At 45.1% G+C, this 22,237-nt stretch overlaps 1 protein-coding gene across 6 annotated transcripts in view; it reads right to left on the bottom strand.

Moving 5' to 3' along the window:
• Positions 1-775: 775 nt before the first annotated feature.
• Positions 776-22,237, bottom strand: part of dgkh (diacylglycerol kinase, eta) — a 39,226-nt gene continuing 17,764 nt past the window's right edge. For 4 of the 6 annotated variants that reach the window (XM_026376552.1, XM_026376550.1, XM_026376556.2 and 1 more), the window contains 26 exons: positions 18,636-18,740; positions 17,248-17,380; positions 14,976-15,082; positions 14,641-14,766; positions 14,273-14,375; positions 12,307-12,469; positions 12,105-12,213; positions 11,792-12,013; positions 11,479-11,570; positions 11,188-11,287; positions 10,792-11,098; positions 10,429-10,560; positions 8,947-9,081; positions 8,714-8,831; positions 8,429-8,539; positions 8,135-8,231; positions 7,242-7,349; positions 6,315-6,428; positions 6,088-6,222; positions 5,802-5,962; positions 5,602-5,707; positions 5,304-5,396; positions 5,059-5,178; positions 4,439-4,544; positions 3,222-3,352; positions 776-1,126 (listed from right to left, as the gene is read on the bottom strand). In XM_026376552.1, coding sequence (XP_026232337.1) covers positions 1,040-1,126; positions 3,222-3,352; positions 4,439-4,544; positions 5,059-5,178; positions 5,304-5,396; positions 5,602-5,707; positions 5,802-5,962; positions 6,088-6,222; positions 6,315-6,428; positions 7,242-7,349; positions 8,135-8,231; positions 8,429-8,539; positions 8,714-8,831; positions 8,947-9,081; positions 10,429-10,560; positions 10,792-11,098; positions 11,188-11,287; positions 11,479-11,570; positions 11,792-12,013; positions 12,105-12,213; positions 12,307-12,469; positions 14,273-14,375; positions 14,641-14,766; positions 14,976-15,082; positions 17,248-17,380; positions 18,636-18,740 — 3,321 coding nt within the window. In that variant the 3' untranslated portion in view covers positions 776-1,039. The remainder of the gene's footprint in view (positions 1,127-3,221; positions 3,353-4,438; positions 4,545-5,058; positions 5,179-5,303; positions 5,397-5,601; positions 5,708-5,801; positions 5,963-6,087; positions 6,223-6,314; positions 6,429-7,241; positions 7,350-8,134; positions 8,232-8,428; positions 8,540-8,713; positions 8,832-8,946; positions 9,082-10,428; positions 10,561-10,791; positions 11,099-11,187; positions 11,288-11,478; positions 11,571-11,791; positions 12,014-12,104; positions 12,214-12,306; positions 12,470-14,272; positions 14,376-14,640; positions 14,767-14,975; positions 15,083-17,247; positions 17,381-18,635; positions 18,741-22,237) is intronic. The other 2 variants (XM_026376553.1, XM_026376554.1) reach the window with 2 other exon arrangements.

Consider the following 22,237-nt stretch of genomic DNA (forward strand, 5'->3'; position numbering starts at 1 on the left):
TCTGTGTGGTCGGCTTCAGACCAACACTTTTCCTCTCTGCCCCGAGCCCTAATAATAATCCTTTGTCCCACCTTAAATGCAATTAAGACCTAAGACCTAAGGCCTATTAAATAAAGAGCTGCTTTCTGCAGATGATCGTGTTTTCCTCGACATTCACTTTGGTGCTGATTTTCACATCCACAGAAAACGTGTCAACTTACAGATATTAATTCCAGATATTGATAACTCATCAACAGTTAAAAAAGCTTCTTATGATGTCTACCAATAAAGCACGTCTCACACTAAATGACTAAAAGTATGGCACTCGACACAAACCTCTGAACCATCATTATCATGCAAACAAAATAAATTAAAGCTAAGAACAAAGAAAGGATGCGTTCAGTAGTAACAAATGGCATCGTAATACTTAAGTCATGTAAAACTTGTTCAAGTGTTATTCTGCACACAAACAAAATCAAGACACTAATCATGCAATTAAATATATTGAAAGTTAGAGCAAGCATAGCATGCGACAGTGTCCCGTCTGTTTCCCACGTGTCTGTACTGAAGCCTGCAGGCTGCTGTGATGTGAGGCAGAGGTCTTATACACTACAAACTCAAACTACGTCTCACACTCATGGAAGTCCTGGTTTTGCTACTAGTTTGTTATCACAACTTAGACAACAGGTCACCTCTCAACAGCATGGTTAGTTGCATACCTGATCGTGTGCTATGAATAGTTTTTAACTTAGAAATGGCTTTTTGTGTGTGTGTGTGTGTGTGTGTGTGTGTGTGTGTGTGTGCTTGTGTGTGAAGGTCCTCCACTTCCTCTTGCACTTCCAACAGCTTCCTCCACTGGCATTTTGGCACCAAAGCACAAACAAACATGGATCTTGTTCATCACAACATCACGAAGGCTTTCTCAGCAAAGCGATCGAACCCGGCTCTCCTCAAATACCTTTCTTCTTCTCCTCCACTGCCTACGGTGCTCCCAAACTCTTCCACTGACAGAAGGAAGGACTGTTTGTTTCCCCTCTGTCCGGTAGTGTCTGCTCCCGGGTTAGAGGTCAACCATGGAGGCTTTGGCCAGGTCCTTAGTTCCCTGGAGAATTCTCTTCATATGACCCACTTTCGATATCCCCAGATCCTGAGGAGGAGCAAGAGCGACACATTAGTACCACACAGAGAAGGTCTCCGGACAGCTGTAACCAAACACCTCGGCCTTCTGGGTGATTTAATGAAATCAAGGTGCAAACAACCAAATCTGGTCCTTCTTTAACCGAATGTCAGAGCAGCTCCATGATGTTGCAGCTAAAACCTCTTAACAGCTATTGGAAGATGCAAATGGATGAATTTTAATTCCTTAAATGACACCAGCATAAGACTGACACTTGTGGATTTGAGTGACTTGTTTAATTCCCTTATACAGACAGTCATCATCATCATCGTCATCATCATCCACACATTTTATCATAGCATCCATCAGACTTAGATGAGCTACATTGAGAATTTAAATCTTCTGAATTGTTTCCTCTTGATTCCTGATTCCCGCTGCTGCTTGGATTCGTAGACATGTTCTTAAACTGCATGTGACTGTTGGACAACAGTGCTGTTTCCATGGCTGGCACACACACCCTGCACACCCCTGGACATCTGTACAGCCTTTTGCTTTCGTGCACTGATTTCTCAAGCGCAGCTTAACAGCAGCTAAAAATTCTGTGGTTTCACTTCTCAACTTTCCTCAGTGATGTAAAAATGTATTTCTGAGTGTGTCAGTGCACCGTGACATCACTGGTGGATGTGGTTTCAGCTCGGGCACTTCTCCACATCCACCAGAGATGGTTTCTGCGGTTGGAGGTGGAACACATTAAATCTTGAGCCAAATACAGCAATAAAACGCCGCTTCTCAATCTGGCATCAAGTTGTTCTTATAGATTCAACTGAGTTAGATTAGTCTGAGTTTACACGTAGAAGGAATCTGCAGATGAACTCTCCACTCATTCCTTTGAGCTACTGTCTGTTTTTAAGTCACACAAATCCTTTTCTATCACAAGTTCATGTCTTTAAAAGAGACACGCCATGATTCTGCTTGGCCACTTTGTGTGAGTGATCACAGCTGGTTTACCTTTAGTATTTCTATTACATTACGTAATCTTGGCTAAATAAGCAACAAATAAAACCTCGATTAACTGTTTCTATCTATATGATGAACGTTCAGGCTGCTCCACATACAGTCACAAGTCTGTTCCAGACAAATCAAAGAACGATATTCCCTCTACTTTAGTTCACTTTTTGGTCTTCATCACCTTCCGTGGGAAATTTTCTGCACTTCAACCAACGTTGTGTGTTTGCTGTGCAGTGGTCAGTTGTTGCATCTTACATCCGGTGATTAAAAGGAAGAAACTGCTCTGATTGTACGTTTTGCGTCACTACCACAGAAAAATACGGATGTCTGTGTGGTTAGTTAGCAACATTCAACTCCTTATACACAGTGTCTCTGTAAGTCCCAGAGCTTCAGGGCATTACTGAATACATACCCTCTGTTCTCATGGTAACCTCAGTATCATTCATTGGAGCGTTTGTTATTTCCTTTAATAAATTATTGATTAAGTTCTTCTTCCATACACATATACAATACATACATTAACTGATCATCACAATAATGATAATTGTGACACACACACAATCAACATCGTCAATTTACTCAGGATCTGGAATTCGTCCCCTGACAGAGGACGGTTGACGCCTGTCCCCAAGTCTCCCACAGATCAGTGAGTGACAGTGTGATTGTGCATCGATGTAAAGACACATGACACTGGCTAATTTCAGTATCCTGTGAACTCCACCAGACTCTATCTTCATTTTTTTACAGAGCCTGACTTTGCACTTCTATCAAACACCTCCAGCTACAACAGCCTAGTTTAGTCTGTCCCCCCCTCAGCCCATCCCCTCCCTGTAGGCTTCTCCTCTCAGCAAATACACAGTGTTAGTGAGACACAGCGAGTCTCCTTCGCCAAGCAACGATTAGACAGAAGAAGCCAAGCAGAGCGATGCAGCGCAGCACGACAGGTGGCAAAACAGGGAGACATCCAACAGGTTTAAGAGCGTCACAGGAGACAGAGAGGTGGAGCTGATTGTGGGTTGAGGGAAGAGGGTCCACACAGGTTCACTGAGGGGTTAAGACGCGTTAACAGGTGTGTGTGTGTGTGTGTGTGTGTGTGTGTGTGTGTGTGTGTGTGTACCTTCAGGTCCCTCCTCTCTAGGTGCAGCAGCTCCGAGCCTCGGATGTCGTGTCGGATGAAGGTGTCTCTGTACTCCCCCAGACTCAGCTGCTCCAGCCAGACGCCCACCTCCTCTGTGCCCCATCTCTCCACTACACACACACAAACACACACACGTTGGGCAGAGCAGAAAGAGGCTCAGAGCGCCTCACAGGTGCACACACACACACACACACACACACACACACACACACACACTTTTCACCGTCACTCACACACAGTGTGTCGTCTAACACATCATGAAGGAAACGATGAAAGGAAAAAAGGGAAGGAGAGGAAGGAAAGAGGAAGAGGGAGAGCAGTGGCGGCGGCTGGCGGAGGAAGGAGGAGTATGACAGAGGCCAAAGGTCGGTCAGAACGAGGCAGCGGTCAATGGCGTTCCAGGAAGGCTGGGGGCATGCATACTCCATGGTAGACCAGATCAGAACACACAGAAATAAGGAGGTAAAAGAAGGTGGAAGCCTGTGCAGTCTGCAGGAAATACAGCCAAACGTATCAGGACCCAGCCCACGATGAGAGGAAGGACTGACAGTACACGCTACATCCTGATCTGATCTGACTGTTCAACATACTCTGATTGTTCCAGCTGTTCACCCGCTTCATCACATCAGATCAGAAATCTGCATTTGGCCTCTTTAACGTTCAATACGCAACAAAACAGATTGGATTTCTGGCTGGTTGGACTTTTCCTCAGTGCAGCCTTGTTCTTCTCCTGACTTTGTGCCTTCTGAAGCCATGTTGACAGCTGGATGAGAGCATGAATGGAGGGGAGGGGGGATGCATGTTGATGGCTCGGGTCAGACCACACACACCCACTCTGAGTTTCTACAGCACAGAATTACTTTGGTATGAATGAGCTGTGACATGATGGTAGAGCGGTGCGTGGTGAAAGGTAACTGATGTGTGATGGCTACAAACAAGTTGGTTTATTTTGCGTGTGTGTGAATGTGTCTTCAGATCATTGATCATTTAGATCATATTTAATAATCACCCACTCAGCACATTTTGGTACGATGCCACCAGCCTTTCAAAATAAAGGCAGTAACAATCATGTGACAGTTAAACCGTGCTCCTCGTTAAAACCCCACAGCAGACGGGACAGACTCTGACTGCCGATTTAAACTCAGTCAGTCCGTGCTTCATGTTCACTACTGAGGGAAATGTGGGCACAGCCCTACCTGACTGAGGGCTCGTCTTCTTGCCCGCCTTCTCCTTCTTGAACTTGGGCACTATGCGAAACATGCTGCTGCGACTGTTCCTCTTGCCGTAACCCAGAGTGTGGTCCTGGTACACAAGCACAGTCAACCTATAGCCTTTCATTTAGCTACTCAGCTCTGTCGTTACTTGGAGCCATGCTACACAGACATTCAGCTCTGAATATACCAAACAACATCCATCACATCAGCACTTTGAACTAAATACAAGTTTTCAGTGATTTGTAAATCTGTGCATTTTGTTTTTATATGAACTTTACACATTGTCCTCACTTCACTGCTTCTTATTCCACATCATTAAATCAAGTCAACTTGTGAATAACAAACTGTCGTTAAATGTCTCTCCCCTAGCAGCTGTCAGTATCTGTCATCTCATTGTGTGAATCCATGTTTATGTGAGTCTGTGTTTTTTATTTATTTGTGTTAAATAATGACGCTACAGTGAAATAACATCAAAACATTTCAACCTTTCTATCCATTTTACACTTTTCTGTCCGACCCCTTTACTTCATAGCTTCCTGCATTCTGTCTTTAGAGGACAGCCCATGTTCACGCTGGTGTCAGTGTTCGCTGTGGCTGCCTACCTCCTCATCGTTGGGCTGCAGTATATGGTAGAGCCAGGGGATCTCTCCCAGTTTGCCCAGTTCCAGCTCCACACTCTGCAGGGCGTTGGACAGCTGCTCCTCCTCTGGTGGGTCCAGTTGCTGCGAGGGGAGAAAACAAAACAAGACCTGAGTTAAAATAATCTGAGTGCATGTTTAAAATAAAATAGAGCTTTAATTATTAATTCATTTACTGAAAAATCTGCTTTAGAGTCACAACAACTCACCAGAGAGACTCTGCCCAAGAGAAGAGACTCAGTCTCATTGTAGAGCGCCTTGACAGTGCTGGCCACCTCTATAGCCGTGTTCCTAGTAAGACTCTGGAAACAGCAGCTAATTAGTGAAATCTAACACATCATACAGTATGAAACAACTGACATTAACAATGAATGCAACAGGTTTAACCTTCGATTCAGTGACCTCTAGTGGCACCTCAGTGATTTATCAACACTCAAATCTAAAATGGAGATGAGAAAATGGAAGTTGTTGCTGTATCCGTGCTGTGTGATGGTGCTGTCAGCTCACCTCTGGAAACTTGGGGTGAGTTTTGTTGATGGCGTGAGATGCAGCGTTAACAGCATGAGCCAGCTCCTGCTCCAAAAGCCCATTCGTCTTTGCAGCCTCACATATCCTGTGATTAGACAGAGCACATGTCACAGGGTACGATTCATGATAAGAGCGTCGTGTGTGGAACGTGCAGACTGACACCTGATGATCACGGTTACCTCGTAATGAGCTCCTCTGCAGCTCGGGCGCACATCTGCACCAGGGCGGCCTCCTCCTCTGTAGCCAGGTCCACAGACTGCTGTGGGTAGAGGTGAGGCCGCAGAGGAGGCTTATCATACTTCAGCTTGTCCTCCCAGGACTTCAGCGTGTTCTCAAACGCCTGCAGAGAAAATCAACGTACACCGTGTGTCATACAATGCTCTGTTCATGTCCCCCACCCCAAATCCAACATCTTCTCAGCTCAGATTCCTATATTTCCTCCCCCTGCCTCCCTCCCTCTCTCACCCGGTCTCTGGTGAGCATCTGAGCTCTGTTCTTGTGCTGGATCTTGATGACTCCAGGTGGTTGGATCCAGGCCTCGCCATCCACCTGAATGGGAACCCCCTCATCACCCAGGATAGTGATCTTTACTGTCCGACACTGATTCGGGGACAGAAGCACATTTGTCCATTTGAACACACTTGTAGATGTGTGTATTTTCACTTCCTATGGTTTTTAGTGAGTGTTCTCACCTGTGCTATGCGGTGGTGTTGTAGTTTGATGACTCTGGACACAGCCATCTGCATACTGCCAAACACAGCCACGACTTCGAGGATCTTATCGTCAAACGATGGAGCGCAGAAGATCTGCACAGCACAGAAATAACATTATAACATCATGATAAGCTGCATTTTCAAAATAAAAGTCTGAGGAGTCGTCTCAGCCACAGTGAGCGGCTCAATATCACAGAACAGGATCAGACACGTTGTCAAGCGGAGCCTCGGCCACTAGATGGAAACCAAATCACATGGAGCAGGAGGTTCTGCGCTGCCTCTGGTGCTTTCTCTTTGATTATTATCATTTTTTTGGTTTTATGTGTCTAATGTGCAATAAGTCCACTAAAGTGTCAGATCTAGTGAAGACAAAGAGAAACTTTTATCGTGGTGTGTGTTGGTGTCTCTGTGTGCTCACGATGACTAAGTTAACTAAATGTCCTCTCCCTGTTTCTGCTTCCTCCTCTCCAGCAAAACAGTTACATAACACCCAATGCACATACTGTATGTGTGTCTAAGGGTAACCTCTGCAGGGGCATGCTGAGGGGTGTGTGTGGGCAAACTGACACTGTAATCCCTCAGCAGTCCTTGTTCTCTGAGCCTTAAACAAACAAGTACAAACATCTCTCTATCCACCCCTCCCACTGCACCTCCAGGCTATCGGGGTTATGTTAAACCAGGATCCAGGCCCAGGTCTTTCCACAGTTACCCAACCAACACAAAGAAAGAGAAAGAATGAGAGAGACAGAGAGAGATGGAGCCTTAAAGCAGGAGTCGGGCCAATTTCTGACGTCCGCTCGAGGAGAAAAGCGTTTCCTCTCGAGACGTGGTCCGACTCGCCTACCGAGGGCACGTCCAGCAGGATGGAACATTACACTGAGTTCGGGGGACGATAAGTGTACTCACATCATCCTCCTTGGTGCCTCCCCAGAAGTTGGTCCCGCCTGCGTAGCTAGGAATGTTTAACACTGCGATCCCCTGAAGGCTGGGCAGAGGGATGTACTGGCCGTCACACTGGGAAAACACACAGAATAACAAAGCAGAGCTCAGCTGGACCAGCAAGGGAAGGAAGCAGGGGAGGGATACAGCCTGCGTGGAGGTTTCAGGAGCATCTGATCTAATCCAACAAGCTTTTGCTGCTGCTTTTATTAAACTTTGCACGGTGAGAATTAGTTAAGTTAAGAAAACACCAAATAAGAAGGAAAACAAGCTAATGCTGCAGATTCAGACCCACGCCTTCAATACACAACACAGAAAACACGTTCGCACGTTTTTCTTCAGGAGCTTTATGAGTCACCATGGCAACAAAGCAGTAGCTTCCCATGTTTCCAGTTTCTAATTGTTTGTTTAAACGTTCTAATGCCATGATTCAGAAATCTATTTAGTTCTGTTTCAGAATCCGCTCCCGGGAAACATTTCCCTCGTCATGTGTTTTGTTTGCTGCAAGTTTCTGTTTTTGGTCGTGTTTTCTATATCTGCAGTTCCTCAGTTACTTGTGTTTAGTTTTCTTAAGCTGCAGCGTGTTGACTGTCAAAGTGTCTGAATGAACCAATAGAACAGAAGATGCTTTAATCTTAATGTTATCTTGTCATAATGTCTAAGCAGATGTAAAATAACTAAATTAACTGGAACACCATCCACTGGGCTGAATGTGTTGTTTAACTGTATGATTTTCATTTTAAAGACGAGTGGCAGCTGTTTTTCAATAGAGTTTCAAGAGGTTCAAGACAGTTGACAAGTGTTAAGTCACATCCTCATCTACATCACTACCCAGTGTCAGTTGTTTTTCTTTGTCTCACCTCCAGCTGGACCTTCTGCTCCAGGTTCTTGTAGGTTCTCTGCAGAAGCTCCTTTGTGCCCAAAACACCATACCACATCATGTTCTTAGTACGACTCCTGAGGGGGAAAGAGCAGTGTGTATGAGTCAGTGTGCAGGAGAAGGTCCTGGCTGGACAGACAGGAGTCACGAAGCCCCCCCACATTAAGAAGTAATGAATGCATTAAATGCAGCGGTGCATTTAAATCTACTGTAAGAAGATTCATCAAGTATGTCGTAATGAGGGTTATTCTTGGCTCACATGCACCTTCCTCACCTGCATTTCTCTGGATGCTCCTCTCGCTTGTTGTTGAACTCTAGTGAGATCTTAGCATCCAGGCCGATACCAAAGTAGTTATTCATCACACACTTCTCCATGTAGCCCTCTCTGGGTGGAGGAGCAGACACACAAACAGACAAACAGTCAGTGAGCTGAGCACAAATACTGTATTTACTGACAGGTAATATGAATTATCACATATGGATGTCATACTATGACACAACCAGACAGAAACACAGTGACAACGATGGGAGAGGACGACACAACACAAACGTCTCTCACAGGGAGTCGAGGTCGGGGTCGATGAAGGGAGTGGCGCCAAAGGGGTCGATGTTAGCCAGCAGCATCTTGCTAATGATGGAGCTGCCAGCAATAGAGGCGGCGAGACCTGCCCGCAAGCCTGCACACACACACACACACACACACACACATCTGTCAAACAAGGCTGGACTGGAAGGTCACTGTGATCCCGGATTTGGATTTGGAAGTGGTGTAACGCGTGTTTGTGTGTGTACCAGGGCAGATGATGCGCGTGTTGAGCACGGGGAGGTTCTCCTTGCTGGTGGTGAACGGGGTGATGGTGAAGGAGCCGTAGGACTGGGTGCTGCGACTCACCCTCCGCTCCGTAGGAGAACACGGACTCTTAGCAGCTGAGCACAGACAGAAACATGTTTTTATTATCACCACGACGCCTGATTCAGAGTAAAAACAGGAAACTGTAAGATTTTCAGACTTATGCAGATATAAACTATATATTTCCATGTTTGTAAAACTCTACACACTTAGTTACGTAGTGTTAACACAGCCTCTGTCTAACATCGCTTCACTTCTCTTTAGCTTTCAGCAGTTGTGCATTTTTCCACGTGAAAGCACAACGACAGCTTCTGTGCTGTGTTTACCACCCAGAAGGAGCAACCATAGCAACTTTGCTCACACTAACATCACACCAACCCGCTGTGGGGAAACAAACACATGCAAGATTGGCAGGTTGGGAGGCTGAGATTTACTGAGGAGGCTCTGACCACGAGTCTCAGTCGTTTCTCTTCATCTTCTCTCTGTTGCTCACTTTGTGTTTTTTGATTTGTGTCCAGGTCAGGAAGGAGAAAGGAGGCACTGAGAGGAAACAAGGATACGATACAAAGCAGAGGGTTTGTCTGATACCTCCTGGTCTCCCAATGGCTGAAAAACTGCGTGTAAGGCAGGAAGCAGCCCCCTGATAAACAGGAAGAACTTCTACCCCTAAGACAATAACACATCCTGTGGCCAGTGGAGGCACACTACACATGCATGTGCACCCACACATATTCAGACACATATAAACAGGCAGACAAAGACTTCATGGTGGCTGCTGCACTCATTTATAATTAAAGAAGTTCTCTGTTGCCTCAGACTGAAGACAGAGAGATAACCAGCTTGGTGCAAGAGGTGGAATATCAAAGGGGAGAGGGGCAGGGTTTCTCCACGCACTTCTAGCACTAATCCTTGAGTTTATTTATGACAGGAAACATGATTTGCGTCAGCAGGACTTTTTTTTCCATTAGCTATGCGTCTGGACCTCTGTGCTGCAGAGAGGGAAATATCCACAAGGTGGCGACCTTTAAATCCTGAGCGACTAGGAAGTAGAAAATTCATCCAGACTTTTCCTAAAAGAACATTATTCTCATGGTTCTCATAAAGAGGAGACATTTTCTAAGCTCTGCCTTTATTTAATGTGCGGCTGTTCTCATGTTTGGTTTGGAACAGAGAGGGGAGGTGTTCTAACTCATCCACTAGTCGAAGCCAAGTACTGAGATATTTTCCTCCAGCACTAATTAAACTAAATATATATTAAGTGACAGTTGCTGAGAACAATGCCAGCTGGCAAAGTGGAAGAATGGAAATCAAACAAGCAAGACTGGACAGGTTAAGTGCTTTGGAACTCGTCCAGAGTGAAAATGCACCAGGGCCCAGTGTGTAAAAAGGTCTCGACTGCTCGGAAAAAGCAGCTGTGCACTTACACGGCACTGCCTCCACTTCCCTGGTGTCCTCATCCTTCTCGCTGTCTCTGTTCTCCTCTTCGCTGTCCTTCCTGAACTCCAGTGGAGACGGCAGCTCTGTGTCCTCTGTGTGGGCGTTCTGCTCATCAACCACTAAATTGAGGAAGCACAGAAGGGATGAAGACAATAGTTTGTTTGTACAGTCGAGCAGTTTCACTTTCTGGGTCTGATCTTTCATAAACATTGATGTGGTGATAAAAACAACACTGGAATGAAGCTAAACGTGTTGTTTTCCTCACAACAGATCCGTTCTATTCTAAAACGTCTCTACATGAAACAACAGATGAAAACTCAGGTGTGTTTCCCGTCAGCTGTGTGCAGTACCTCTCTCGGCCTGTTCTATGATCTGCCGCACGGCTTTCTTCAGGCTGTTGGCCCTGAGCATCAGCTGCTCCCTGCTTTTGAACAGCCGGTGTGGAGACCCTCCCCCTCCTTTCTCTGTCTCCTCCTCCTCCAGCTTCTCCTTCAGCTCTGTCAGGCTCTCCTCGCTGGCCTCCTCCTCTTCCTCCTCCTCCTCCTCCTGCTCCTCCTCCACTATGGGAGGCGTAGAGTGTGGAAGTGGAGGTAGAGCCTGGCCCTCCGTGTTGAGGGTCTGGAGGAGGGAGTCCAGTTTCTCATTCAGGATGGCACACTGGTGGGCACAGAGGAGAGAAAGGTCAAACACAGGCTGGATGAGGAGGTCGGCAGACATGGAGCCAGCACAGGTGTTTTAAATCTTACTTTGAGGGACATAGTGTCGCACTCCTCTGTGTTCTCTGTGCTTTTCTCGTAGGCTTTTCCCACTTTGGCAACAAAATCTTTCACAGTTTCACACAAGATCCTAAAAAAACAGAGGAAAAGCTTCAGTGCTTGTGTTGTTATGCATTCAATAATATTTTATTTGTATTGTTAAATCAGTTGTTTTCAGTTTTTAGTCTGTTTGTGGTGCGTTGCCGAGTCTTTTCCCATGCTCGGGTTACTTTGGCATTACACTGGGTCCTTTAAACCCCCCATTCCTGACAAAAGACTCACTTGGCAGAAGAGATGACCACAGAGTGCTGCTCAGAGTTGAGGATCTTTGTGAGGTGAGCGGCTACTGAGTCTTCATAGGTGGAAATGTGAAACTGGGGAAACACAGAAAAACTGTAATAAACAGATGAGTCTGAAGTTCACAGTAAGTTCAACGACTCGGTGAATGTTGATTTCTTTGTCTAGTTTTAAACCTAAAATAAGATAAATACATTTCAAGCATGTGCTCCACTACCTCCCACTCACAGCTGGAAGCCCTGCTGGGTGTGACTGTATCTACCGATGTGTGTGATTATCTAACAGCTCCTGCGAGTACCTGGCAGTCGTCAGCTCCCTCAGGCGTGGTGGGGCAGCTGTGTTTAGGCGGGATCTTAATCTCGTAGGTCATGATGCTCCAGCGGTCCAGCATCTTGGTGCTGGCCCGCTCTAACTTCTCCAGGATCTGAGGCAGCTGGGCGTCATCGTCACATGATGGGCCCCAGCCGAGCACCCGCGCCAGATCGTTGCCTGTGCCCAAGGGCAACACCCCCAGCTGGCACTGGAACACATGCAGAGGGTTTATTTTATGACTGCAACTTTTAGAAAGAGGTGTGAAATGTCTAAATTAACATCTTCAAACTGTGAATTACCTGTTTGTGTAGATTGAGTTTGTCGATCTCTGACAGGACCCAGCCCACGCTGCCGTCTCCTCCACACACCAGGATACGGAAGTTGTCAAACTTCTGAAACAGGCGCAGACTAACACACACATATACGCAGTACATAAAATATTTCTCAGTGTTTAATGTGTTTTAGTCGATTTGAGGAACTGTTTCAGTGTGTTCTCCTCACCCAAGATGCGGCCCACCGTTCACCAGGTCAAAGACCTGAGCCGGGTTTAGGAGCTGCTTGAAGCGTCGCAGGAATTTCACTCCCTGGTTGTCACCACTTTTAGAGTTGACAAAAACCAGGAGGGGACTGGCACATGATGGGGGACAGGTGGCCTTCCAGAAGCCTGAGGATACAGTGAAGAATCACCTGTTTCATGCTTTAAAATGTAATTCATCTCCTTATGGAGTGAATAAAACAGCCTGCAGGACTCACTACCATCAGTCACCAGGAAAACATACATGTGCCTGATTTGTGTGAACTGTCCCTTTAATGCTTTGTACCCAGTATCCAGGGAGCAGCTTGAACTAGTGCAGCCGTGCTGGATGCAGTAGCTGGCATCATTAAACAACCTCATCAAAGTCTCAGTAGGTGCAAGACAGGGGAGCACTGCACACACCAAAGCCACGTGTTTAGCACACATGCACACTCACAAACACCGATCTGTGGGAGGTAATGCGACGAACATCATCTGAACACCACCCCTCTGCAGACAACATTGTGCACATCAGGGCTTCCACCCTGCGTGTGTGTGTCTACTCTTTTCTTCCTCCCTTTTAAATCCTCCTTCACATCTCCCTTCTCTTTCATCCCCGTCTCCCCCCTTTGATTTATTCCCTTTCTGGTTTTCTGGCTCTCTCCGTCATGTCAGTAATGGATGGGTGGAGGAAAAGCGAGTGGAAGAGAAGAAGAGGAAGGGAGGACTGGGGAGGGGAGTCACGACGCTGCAGCACGTGCTACCAGTCTGCCTCCACCAGCCAATTACAACCGCACTCCCCCTCTTACCAGCCTGCATTTGGGCACAGGGGGGTCCTGGCACGTGAGGAGATACAGCGAGAGCGAAGGACAGAGAGAAACACACAGAGGATGGATGTTTCATCTGGATTCCCCATCCTCCCTTTCTCTGCCTCTCTACCAATTAGCCAATGCCAGCTTTTCACACACGCTAACTAGGCTGTGTGTGTGTGTGTGTGTGTGTGTAAGAGACCAGCCAGTGGCTTTGGCAACAGTAATCCAATCACACATGCTTATCTGAGTCTGTCTCACAGGTGCCGATCTTCATCCACAGTGGGTTTAAAGTGGGCTATGGCACCAACACACACACACACACACACACACACACACACACACACACACACACACACACACTGTACTGTACGGGCACACATAAAGACAGCGGCATCACGCATGAACAAAAAGAGAAAATCACGCACATGCTTGTCCAACAGGGAGCCTGGAGGAAGCCTCAGGGAGCTCTGCAGCCATTTGCAGAGCTCTTGTCATGCTCATAAATCGAGGAGGATGTGAGTCTATTTTCACAGCTTACAATAACACACTCACACAATCACTCACATTCTTCTTCTTCTCACACATACAGTACATTTAGTCTCAGGATCCATCTTAGCCTCTCAGAGAGGTGAGTGTCAACCTGTCAGCTACAGTTATTTTTAACCTCCCTTTCCTGGAACACACATCGCTGGTCTGTTACTCTCTTTATTAGGTCTTATATTAACAGGAAGATAATAAGAAAGGCAGGTTTTAATGTTGACATCAATTACCTCCAGGGAAAAAACAGATCATGTCTTTTTCTCTCTGGTTTCTGAAACATGTTCCAGCAGTTTACAACAGACGTGGGTGGTGTGTGAATGATTGTGTGCCTTGGATGTTGATGCCTTGATCAAACCAGACTGAATCATGAGTCTCTCCCTCTCTTTCCTCCTGTCACCATCCATCCATGCGATGGAGCAGAAGGTCAAAGTTCAGAGGGAAGACATCAGCAGACTCAGTGGGGTGAAATCTCATTTATTCACATATAACATGTGTATTGATTGTTTATAGGTGCTGTGAGGCATCAGCCTCTGACCCTGTGAGGGAGTGAGTGTGACTGTATGTCAGTGTGTGCGTGTGTGTGTGTGTGTGTGGTGCCTACCGTCTGAGTCGATGCTGTTGAGCGCCGTAGGGGGAATGATGGAGACTTTGCACTGACCTAGAGGACACTTCCGAGGATACAAGTCCATGCAGGCTGTGTGCACCTAGCAGAACAACAGCACGTTCAGGACTCCCCGCACATGATGAACTACAAATAATCATTTATTCTACAAGTTGTCTGAATTATTGGTATTTCAAAAACAAAAACACAATTCAAAACGCTCATCATTGATTTGGACGCTGAGATTTCTGATTTCAATTCAAACAATCAGCTTCTTTTTTAAAATCATTTTAATCCTGTTTAAATCCACTGTGTTGTTTAGCAGAGGCAATTTGAGCATTTGCAACTCAACTCAACAGATGTCTCACCATAGCTTTGCACCAGAGGCAGCGCCAGTCCTGCAGTCTCAGTACGCTGCCACACGTCTTATCACACACGGCACACTTTGCACTCACAGGCAGGTTTCCTTCCAGCCACTGGTGAGGCATCGCAATCTGCAGGTTCAACACAGACATTTACCTTTATACACGTTTCTCTGTTTCCAAGTTCCTTAGAAATATATTACAGCAGGATTTAGCAGATGGTACAGTAAATGTTTTATTTAAAATCTTTGAAATAAGCTGAAGTAATGCATCGTTTATCATCAGAGTTTCAGTCATTAACTCCACACAGACAACAAACGAGGTCTCAGACACAAACTTACCCCATCCTCATCTTCAATAATATCCTTCCCTATGGAAGCCAGCGTCGTCCATTTGCAGTTGTTAGTGGCTCTGACTGCACAGCGTTTGTGGGCTTTGAATTTACACACTGAAAAACACAGATTCAACACACACATCTGTCAGTTCGACACTGTTGTCCACCTTTAAAAGCCCTGAGCATTTCTCATCATCATTAGAAGAGAAGAGTCAAAGAGGAAAGAGGATAAATAAATATATATACGTTGAATTTGTGTGTTTCAGTTCATGCTCAGGTCCTACTTCATTTATAAGATCAACATAACGAGTTTCAGGACAATCGTAGAGTCCTAACGCGATGTCAGTTGTGTTAATATTAGCTGTTAAGTATCTAATAGAAAGAAGCAAAGCATGAAGACTTGGCTCAATCTGTCCTGTCGTATTAATCTGTATGTACGAGAAGCTGACTTGACTTTAATGTGTTTAAAGCAGGTGCTGTAGCTCTGAACTACATGTAAATATAGCTTTCCTGAATAGTTTCAATTCAAATGTATTAAATGCTCTCTATTAGAGCTGAGATACTCATGAATAATGTGTGTATTCTGAAGAACTTGCTTCTAGCAACCACACCCTTACTCATACACAGCACACACACAAACACACACACACACACACACACACACACACGCACACACACACCACACTTGTCATTAGGCAGTCTACACAAGATATCCAAACTGAGTCAAAGTCATATCCGGGAGCAACAATCGATGTTTCAATCTTGTCTACCACTAAATGCTGTTAGAGAGCATTAGCAGAACATTAGGAGAAATCAGGGGACATGACACCACTGTCTGTTAATGGCCGTGCTTCACCCCGAGCATTCGCCGACAAGGCTGGAGATAACATTGTGTTTCGGCCTGTGAGTGTTTGTGTGCGGGAGAAACACAGACAGAAAAGCAGAGGAGTTGTGTGTGTTTGTGTGTTTGTGTGTTTGTGGCTAGGTAGCAGAAATCAATCTGCAGCGTCCAGTCCTGTGCAGGAAATCGAAGGGAAATTTGAGCTGCGTTGATTGCTGTGAAACTGTTTGGCTGCTCTGGACGTTTAATAGAGACACTCTCCTGCTCTCTTGTTTTTTCCTTCACTCCCTCTTTTTAATCGTGGGAAACTCGTCTCGTGTTGACGCCCGACTATCTAATGGATCATACTGAGAATCTCCTATACATTAATAGAACAGGGAGGGGGTCAGTGCAGGGCTTCACCTACGTCCACTGTAAACATCGGCTCCATCTTTTGACATCTCAACCGCCTATTGTTGGCTAAAAGTGTGTGTGGAAGCTGCTTCAGACCACAAACATTAACGCTCCTCTAATGACTTTTCTCTCTGTGTCTCTTTCTTTTGCCTCGTGCTCTGGTTTTGAGAGGGTGTCATTGTAGAGGATAATGAGCACAGAGTGGAGAGGCTCTTACCGCCTTTGTAATACACACACACACACCAACCAAGCACACGAGCGTGGACTGAGGCGTGTGCACACATCCACATGCACATGCACGCACTCACAGGGGAACATTAGCTAAATTAGAAGGAGAGGATATGCAGATGGTGCCCATTAAGGTCTGCTGCGTGTCACAGGCACTTTTCACCAGCTAAAAGAAGCAAAAAGCAAAACACAGCGTCGACCCGTTCTTCTTTACACCCTCACTTCCATGTTCCTTCACAGATGAGGTGAGGAGATGTGGCGTCATTCACAAGATTTCTTAATATAGATGTTTCTAAACTCCAAAGAGCCTGAGTCAGTGCTTATCTAACACAGCGTGACATAAAAGCATATGGATGCATACAGTCATATGTCTGTGCCGCGGTAATGGCAGTTCACCACCAGCCCTGTTCACCCGCTCAGTTTGATGCACCTCGCTCCACAATCCAGAACATTTCAAAGACTCATGCTGGCTCTGGTGGATTCAATCTGCTCCACTTGGACAGACGTCTGAGAAAGAATATTCTCATTTGAATGACTCGCAAGTCTTTATGTAATTCACTCATATACCTTCCCAAGAGTACAAATGCACAGGCGTGCAGTTCCAAATGACATGTTACAACACTACAGTATGTCTGATCTTTAAATAGACAGTAGGAAGTGCTCCAATCAGCATGTTAGGAGATGTAGAAACGAGCAAGAGCTGCTTCAAAATGCCATGGATTAAAGGGTGTTATGTAATAAAGCACTGTGTGTATGTTCAGTAACTTAGCACACACGTGTTTGACGGTGAGCACGTGTAGTTGGGCGTGTTACTCACCTTCGCAGGAGAGGCCGTGAGACGTGACCCCAGACAAGCTGTCTTTGCAAACGTTGCAAAAGGTGGGCCGTGCGTGGGAGCAGGCGTACCAGTTGTGCATCCCTGAGAAATGTTCCACATTAAACTGTGCAGTCTGGCAAAGGAGAGGTTAGAACAGGTTGGCAGCACGGCGATGACAGCACATGTACATATACATCACACAGCTGCTGTATGTTGAACTCTTTGTGTGTGAACATTTCTCATATCATGACAGTTACTGCCTGGGAAACACCAGGACTCCACAGGAGAAACCCTCCTCTAGCTGACATCATGTGACTCTGCAGCTCACCTGTTCACAACAGACGCTTCTGTGCACATCAGTGTGTGGAGAGCAGCCCAGTGTGGAGCACAAGCTAACACGAGCAGCGTAATGTACCAGTGTGGGCGTTGCGTCTGCAGTAGTTGGCGCAGCCCTGGTACAGTTTCATAAGTAGAATGTGAACAGGTGCTCACAAAGTGGGACACTTCGACTGTGATACCGCTGCAGAAGAAAAGCTCCGGTTCTTGTTTGATTCCTGGGCTGGGGTGCACGAGCGCTTGTGTGTACACTGTGTACAGAACTGGGGGTGCTGCTGCATTGCAGTGCAGTCAGAGGGGGGGAGATGGATGGGGTCTTATATAAGATTTCCCTCCCAAATCAAAGCCATTAAAATGCAGTGCTGCTCTCTTCTGTTTGTGTGCTCCCCTTCTCCTCCCTTTGCTCATCACTGTCAGCACGGAGCCCAGATTTACACTCGTCCGTCTGCTGAGGACGATTCTTAGCACTGAAGGTTCGGTTTTGTGGGAGAACAAAGTAACGGTGACACAAAGGTTAGCAGCGGTGCTGCTGGTTTGTTTCCTGTATTTACACAGAAAACAGAGCAGGGCACTGAAACGGACAGAGGATGGAACCGCTCCCAGTTTGTTACATAAAGGGTAGAAGAACCGGGCTGGTGCAGAGTTGGACCTGTTCCCGTGTAGTTCTGATTCTGATACTGTGTCTGTGTCTCCTTCACTGTACAGCATGTCTCACTGTAGACGTACACCTGTGACTGGACATGTGCATGCATCGTGCCTGTGCACGCTCGCTGCTGCTGCTCTGGGGCTGGTGCTTCAGCAAAAACAACTTGTTAGGTCCCCGGTTGCCTTCGTTGTACTGGATATCATTAATTAGTCCCATCATACTGTAAGCACCTGTCTGGGCTCATCACTGCGGACGGTCCATATCTCAAAAAAGAGGATACGCCTACAAACAGACCTATTGTGTTCCTGCTGCTGTATGTCTTACTGTCTTCATCCCTGCCACACACTTAAAAACACTCAGACTCACATGGATCTGTCTCCCTGTGATTTAAGAACGGGGCTCTTACCTCGTAATGTTCTCTTGACTGCACAGACTTCAGCGAACTGATCCAGTCCTCCATCTCTTTCCTGTTCTCGGCACAGAGGATGAGTCTACGGAACGGAGTGATCACCTGGAGGAAGAGTGAGATGGATACTGTAAGCTACAGAGAGAGAGAGATAAACGCTTCCAGTGCCTTCGTCCTCAGCCTGTGGTGACTGTGAGAGGAGCGAGTGACCGGCTCTGTCTTTAAGGGAGAGAAAGGATGAGGAGCCCCCTCCACTCCCTCTCTCTCTCTCTCTCTCTCTCTCATTAACTCGAGCTCACTCATCCACTAACACCTTCTACAGTTAGTCTTTTCCTTCGCTCCTGCATTTCCTCCTCTTCATCCTCTATTTCTCTCGCCCTCAGCTCTTCATGCTGTGTTGAGGCAGATATGGGCTGACAGGCGAAGCGCCTCAGTAAAGGCTAAGAGCTTCTCTCCCCCCTGCTGCCTCCCCCTTTCTTGTCCTCTCCCTGTGTGTGTGTGTGTGTGTGTGTGTGTGTGTTTAAAGGACAGTCTCCCTGTAGATAACCCTACAGACACAGAGCACCCTTTCAACACCTCATCACTTATTTATGCTCCCTCATCTCCTCCTTCTCTCCAGCTCTTTCTAAACCGTTGTGTTCTTATGTTATCTCTGTTCACATTAGTGCAACACACACACACACACACACACACACACACACACACACACTGAAGGAAACATCCCACTAATCACTAACGTCTGATGATGTTGATGATTTCTGGTGATTACAATGTGACGTTGATTTGACTGAACAGTCTCAAACACTACATCTGTTTAATGGATTCTACACGTTGACAGATGTTTAATAAACTATATTTTATACTTTACTATAATAACTATAACAACTAGAAACAGAAAACAGAACAACATTAAGTGGCAAAAAGTTAGTGTCATTATCACTGTGTACAAAAGGATCTGATGTAAATGAGCCCAGACAGAGAAAAGACATGTTTATCTGTAAGTGAAGTAAAAGATTAAGAATCAACTACTTAAAATAAATATTCTATATTTTATACAGTACTATGTTAACAATAACAACAAAAAAAAACTAAAGATTTTTTTCTGACAATCTGACAAAGAAAAACAGGATTCAACATGAATATTCAAGTAAAGTACAAGTACTTTACTAGAAATTCTCCATTACAAGTTAAAGTTCTGCACGTTTTAAATGTTTTGGCATCACTTAAAATCCCTGAAGTAAAAGTATGAAGAATGACATCAATGAATGAATTGTAATTATCTGTGTATTAATGAGCAAACATCACTAATGTCGCAGCAGGTAACTGTGGAGCTGATTTTAATCTCTTCTGATAAGTCGTTCATTCATAGTAATACACCATCAATTATTAGTAATGGTTCACATCAGGAATCTGAATCTGCACAGTAACCAAAGCTGTCAGATACATGGAGTGAGGTAGAAGGTGCAGTAATTCCCCCTCAGCTCTAGTGGAGTAGATGTAAAAAGCCGGCTAGTCAATCAATCCGGCCTCTTTAATATGGATTTAATAGGCAGCTCCATTCATATCAGAGCACACTGGACCTGTTTGGGCTGTTATTAAACATATACGTGAAAAGGAAAAAGATACTGAAGCAGGATGGAAATACGTGGAAATAACAGGCTGCTGCTCTTTTGTCTGCTGTTGAAGTGCAGCCGAACAAAGAGCTCCTCAAAAGCGACCTTAAATGCATATTTTATTGCGCTGCAGTGCTCTTTAGCGCTGTCACTGAAGTGTTTTTATTATGTGAACTATTACCGAGGACAAAGTCGCCTCACCGCTTCACACGCTGCTTCAACCTGACTGTGATGAAACAGTGACTCACATTTTACCTTCATATTAAACTTCATGTGCATCTTGCTCAGCTGCAGGCGTCAACAGTTCAAAGCAACGGTATAAATTATGTGCAGTCACTTTGGAAAGTTTTTATTTATTTCTTTATTTTTGCTGTCCATGGTGGTGACAGCATGATGCTCTGGGGGAGCAGCAGAGACTGATCAGAAGTGAGACCGGGAAGGATCGATCCAAATACAGATACGTTTTCTGCAGAAAACCTTTGTATGAATAAAACGTGCAAACTCTGTAACTGAATCTCCGGTTTTCTGTTTCTGTTTCACTGCTCAGAGTTTGTTGTGTTTCTGCTTCTCCTACAAAGTGCTCATTGATTTTCAGACCAGCTATTCTTCATAATTTGAATCCATACATTCAGCAGCTGTGGAGCTCCATTCTATTCTTGAATTACACCCATTTTGGCAATTATTGGATAGACTGTGCAGCACACACATCCTGTCGGCCAGACGCACGTCCACAGGTCAAAGAAACATGGAGTGAAATGGTGAAAACAGAGAAAGAAGCAATTTCATTTCCCTGAAAGATTCTTTGACAAATACTGTTTGTCCTCCTCTCTCCTGTTCATAGACGTGTTTAAACCTGCAGCACATGAGGCTTTAAACAAGGCGTGGGAAACTACAGAAACAAAAAGAAATCACACAATATCACTGCAGCTGCACGTGTGTGTGTGTGTGAGAGAGACAGAGAGATGTAACTGGAGCTGTTCAACAACACTTTTCTGTCTGCATGAAGGTTACTGTTACTGAAATACACAAATACACTATGCACATGATCTAAATGTGACTTCAAGTACAGAAGTTCTGATAGAAACAAAGTAAAGTTTCTGCAGAAACGTTTAAGTAAAATTATAAAACATACTTAAAACTCAAATGCTGATATCATTTCTGAATAATACACACATATATATAATATATAGTATATATAATACACAGTAAGTTGATGCATTAATGAGTAAACATCACAGCTGACAGGTGGCAAATCTATAATAATAATAATAATGACAAGATATCAGCATTTATTAGTTGATATTTTGTGTTTCCTGGACAAAATTATTGAACATGAATATAAATATATATATATATATATATATATATAATATATGTTAATCAGACAATCACTGAAGTTACAAATGTTTCTGTATAGACTATAATACACAGTAGTATAGAGTATACTCCAACACTGTGTGTAGTTGGACTGACTCCTGTCTCCTCACTACTCATTATCACACACGCAGATATAAAAAGGCAAGAAGCAGCAGGATGTCAGTCACTTCCAGTGGGAAGCTGCTACAATAGACAGCACCAGCATCGGAGTGTGAGCGACATATGAGACCCAAAAACATCCTCCTGAAGGACCCAGAGCAGTTACCTGCTCGATCAGCACACGTCAAATCACATGTTCAGTGAGAACGACAACACCTGAAGACACGTACAGTCAAACAGCCCCCTCTCGAACATATATACCTATCACGTGGTAATGAGTGTGTGCAGTGAGTGGCACGTCTTCAGCCTCCATTTTGGAGTATTATTAATATATATATACAGTATGTGATTATTATCACCCCTGAGCCCTGGTTTAAACATTTTAAAGGACACAGGTGTAACTGATGGACACTTTATAGCCTCAACAATGAATCCAAAACTAAATTGGCAGGTGAATCGATGATGACAATAAGTTAGCACTAACTAAGATGGAGCTGTGGAGTGGGAGTCGCT

This window comes from Anabas testudineus, chromosome 21 (assembly GCF_900324465.2).
Source record: "Anabas testudineus chromosome 21, fAnaTes1.2, whole genome shotgun sequence".
NCBI classification, from domain to species: domain Eukaryota; kingdom Metazoa; phylum Chordata; class Actinopteri; order Anabantiformes; family Anabantidae; genus Anabas; species Anabas testudineus.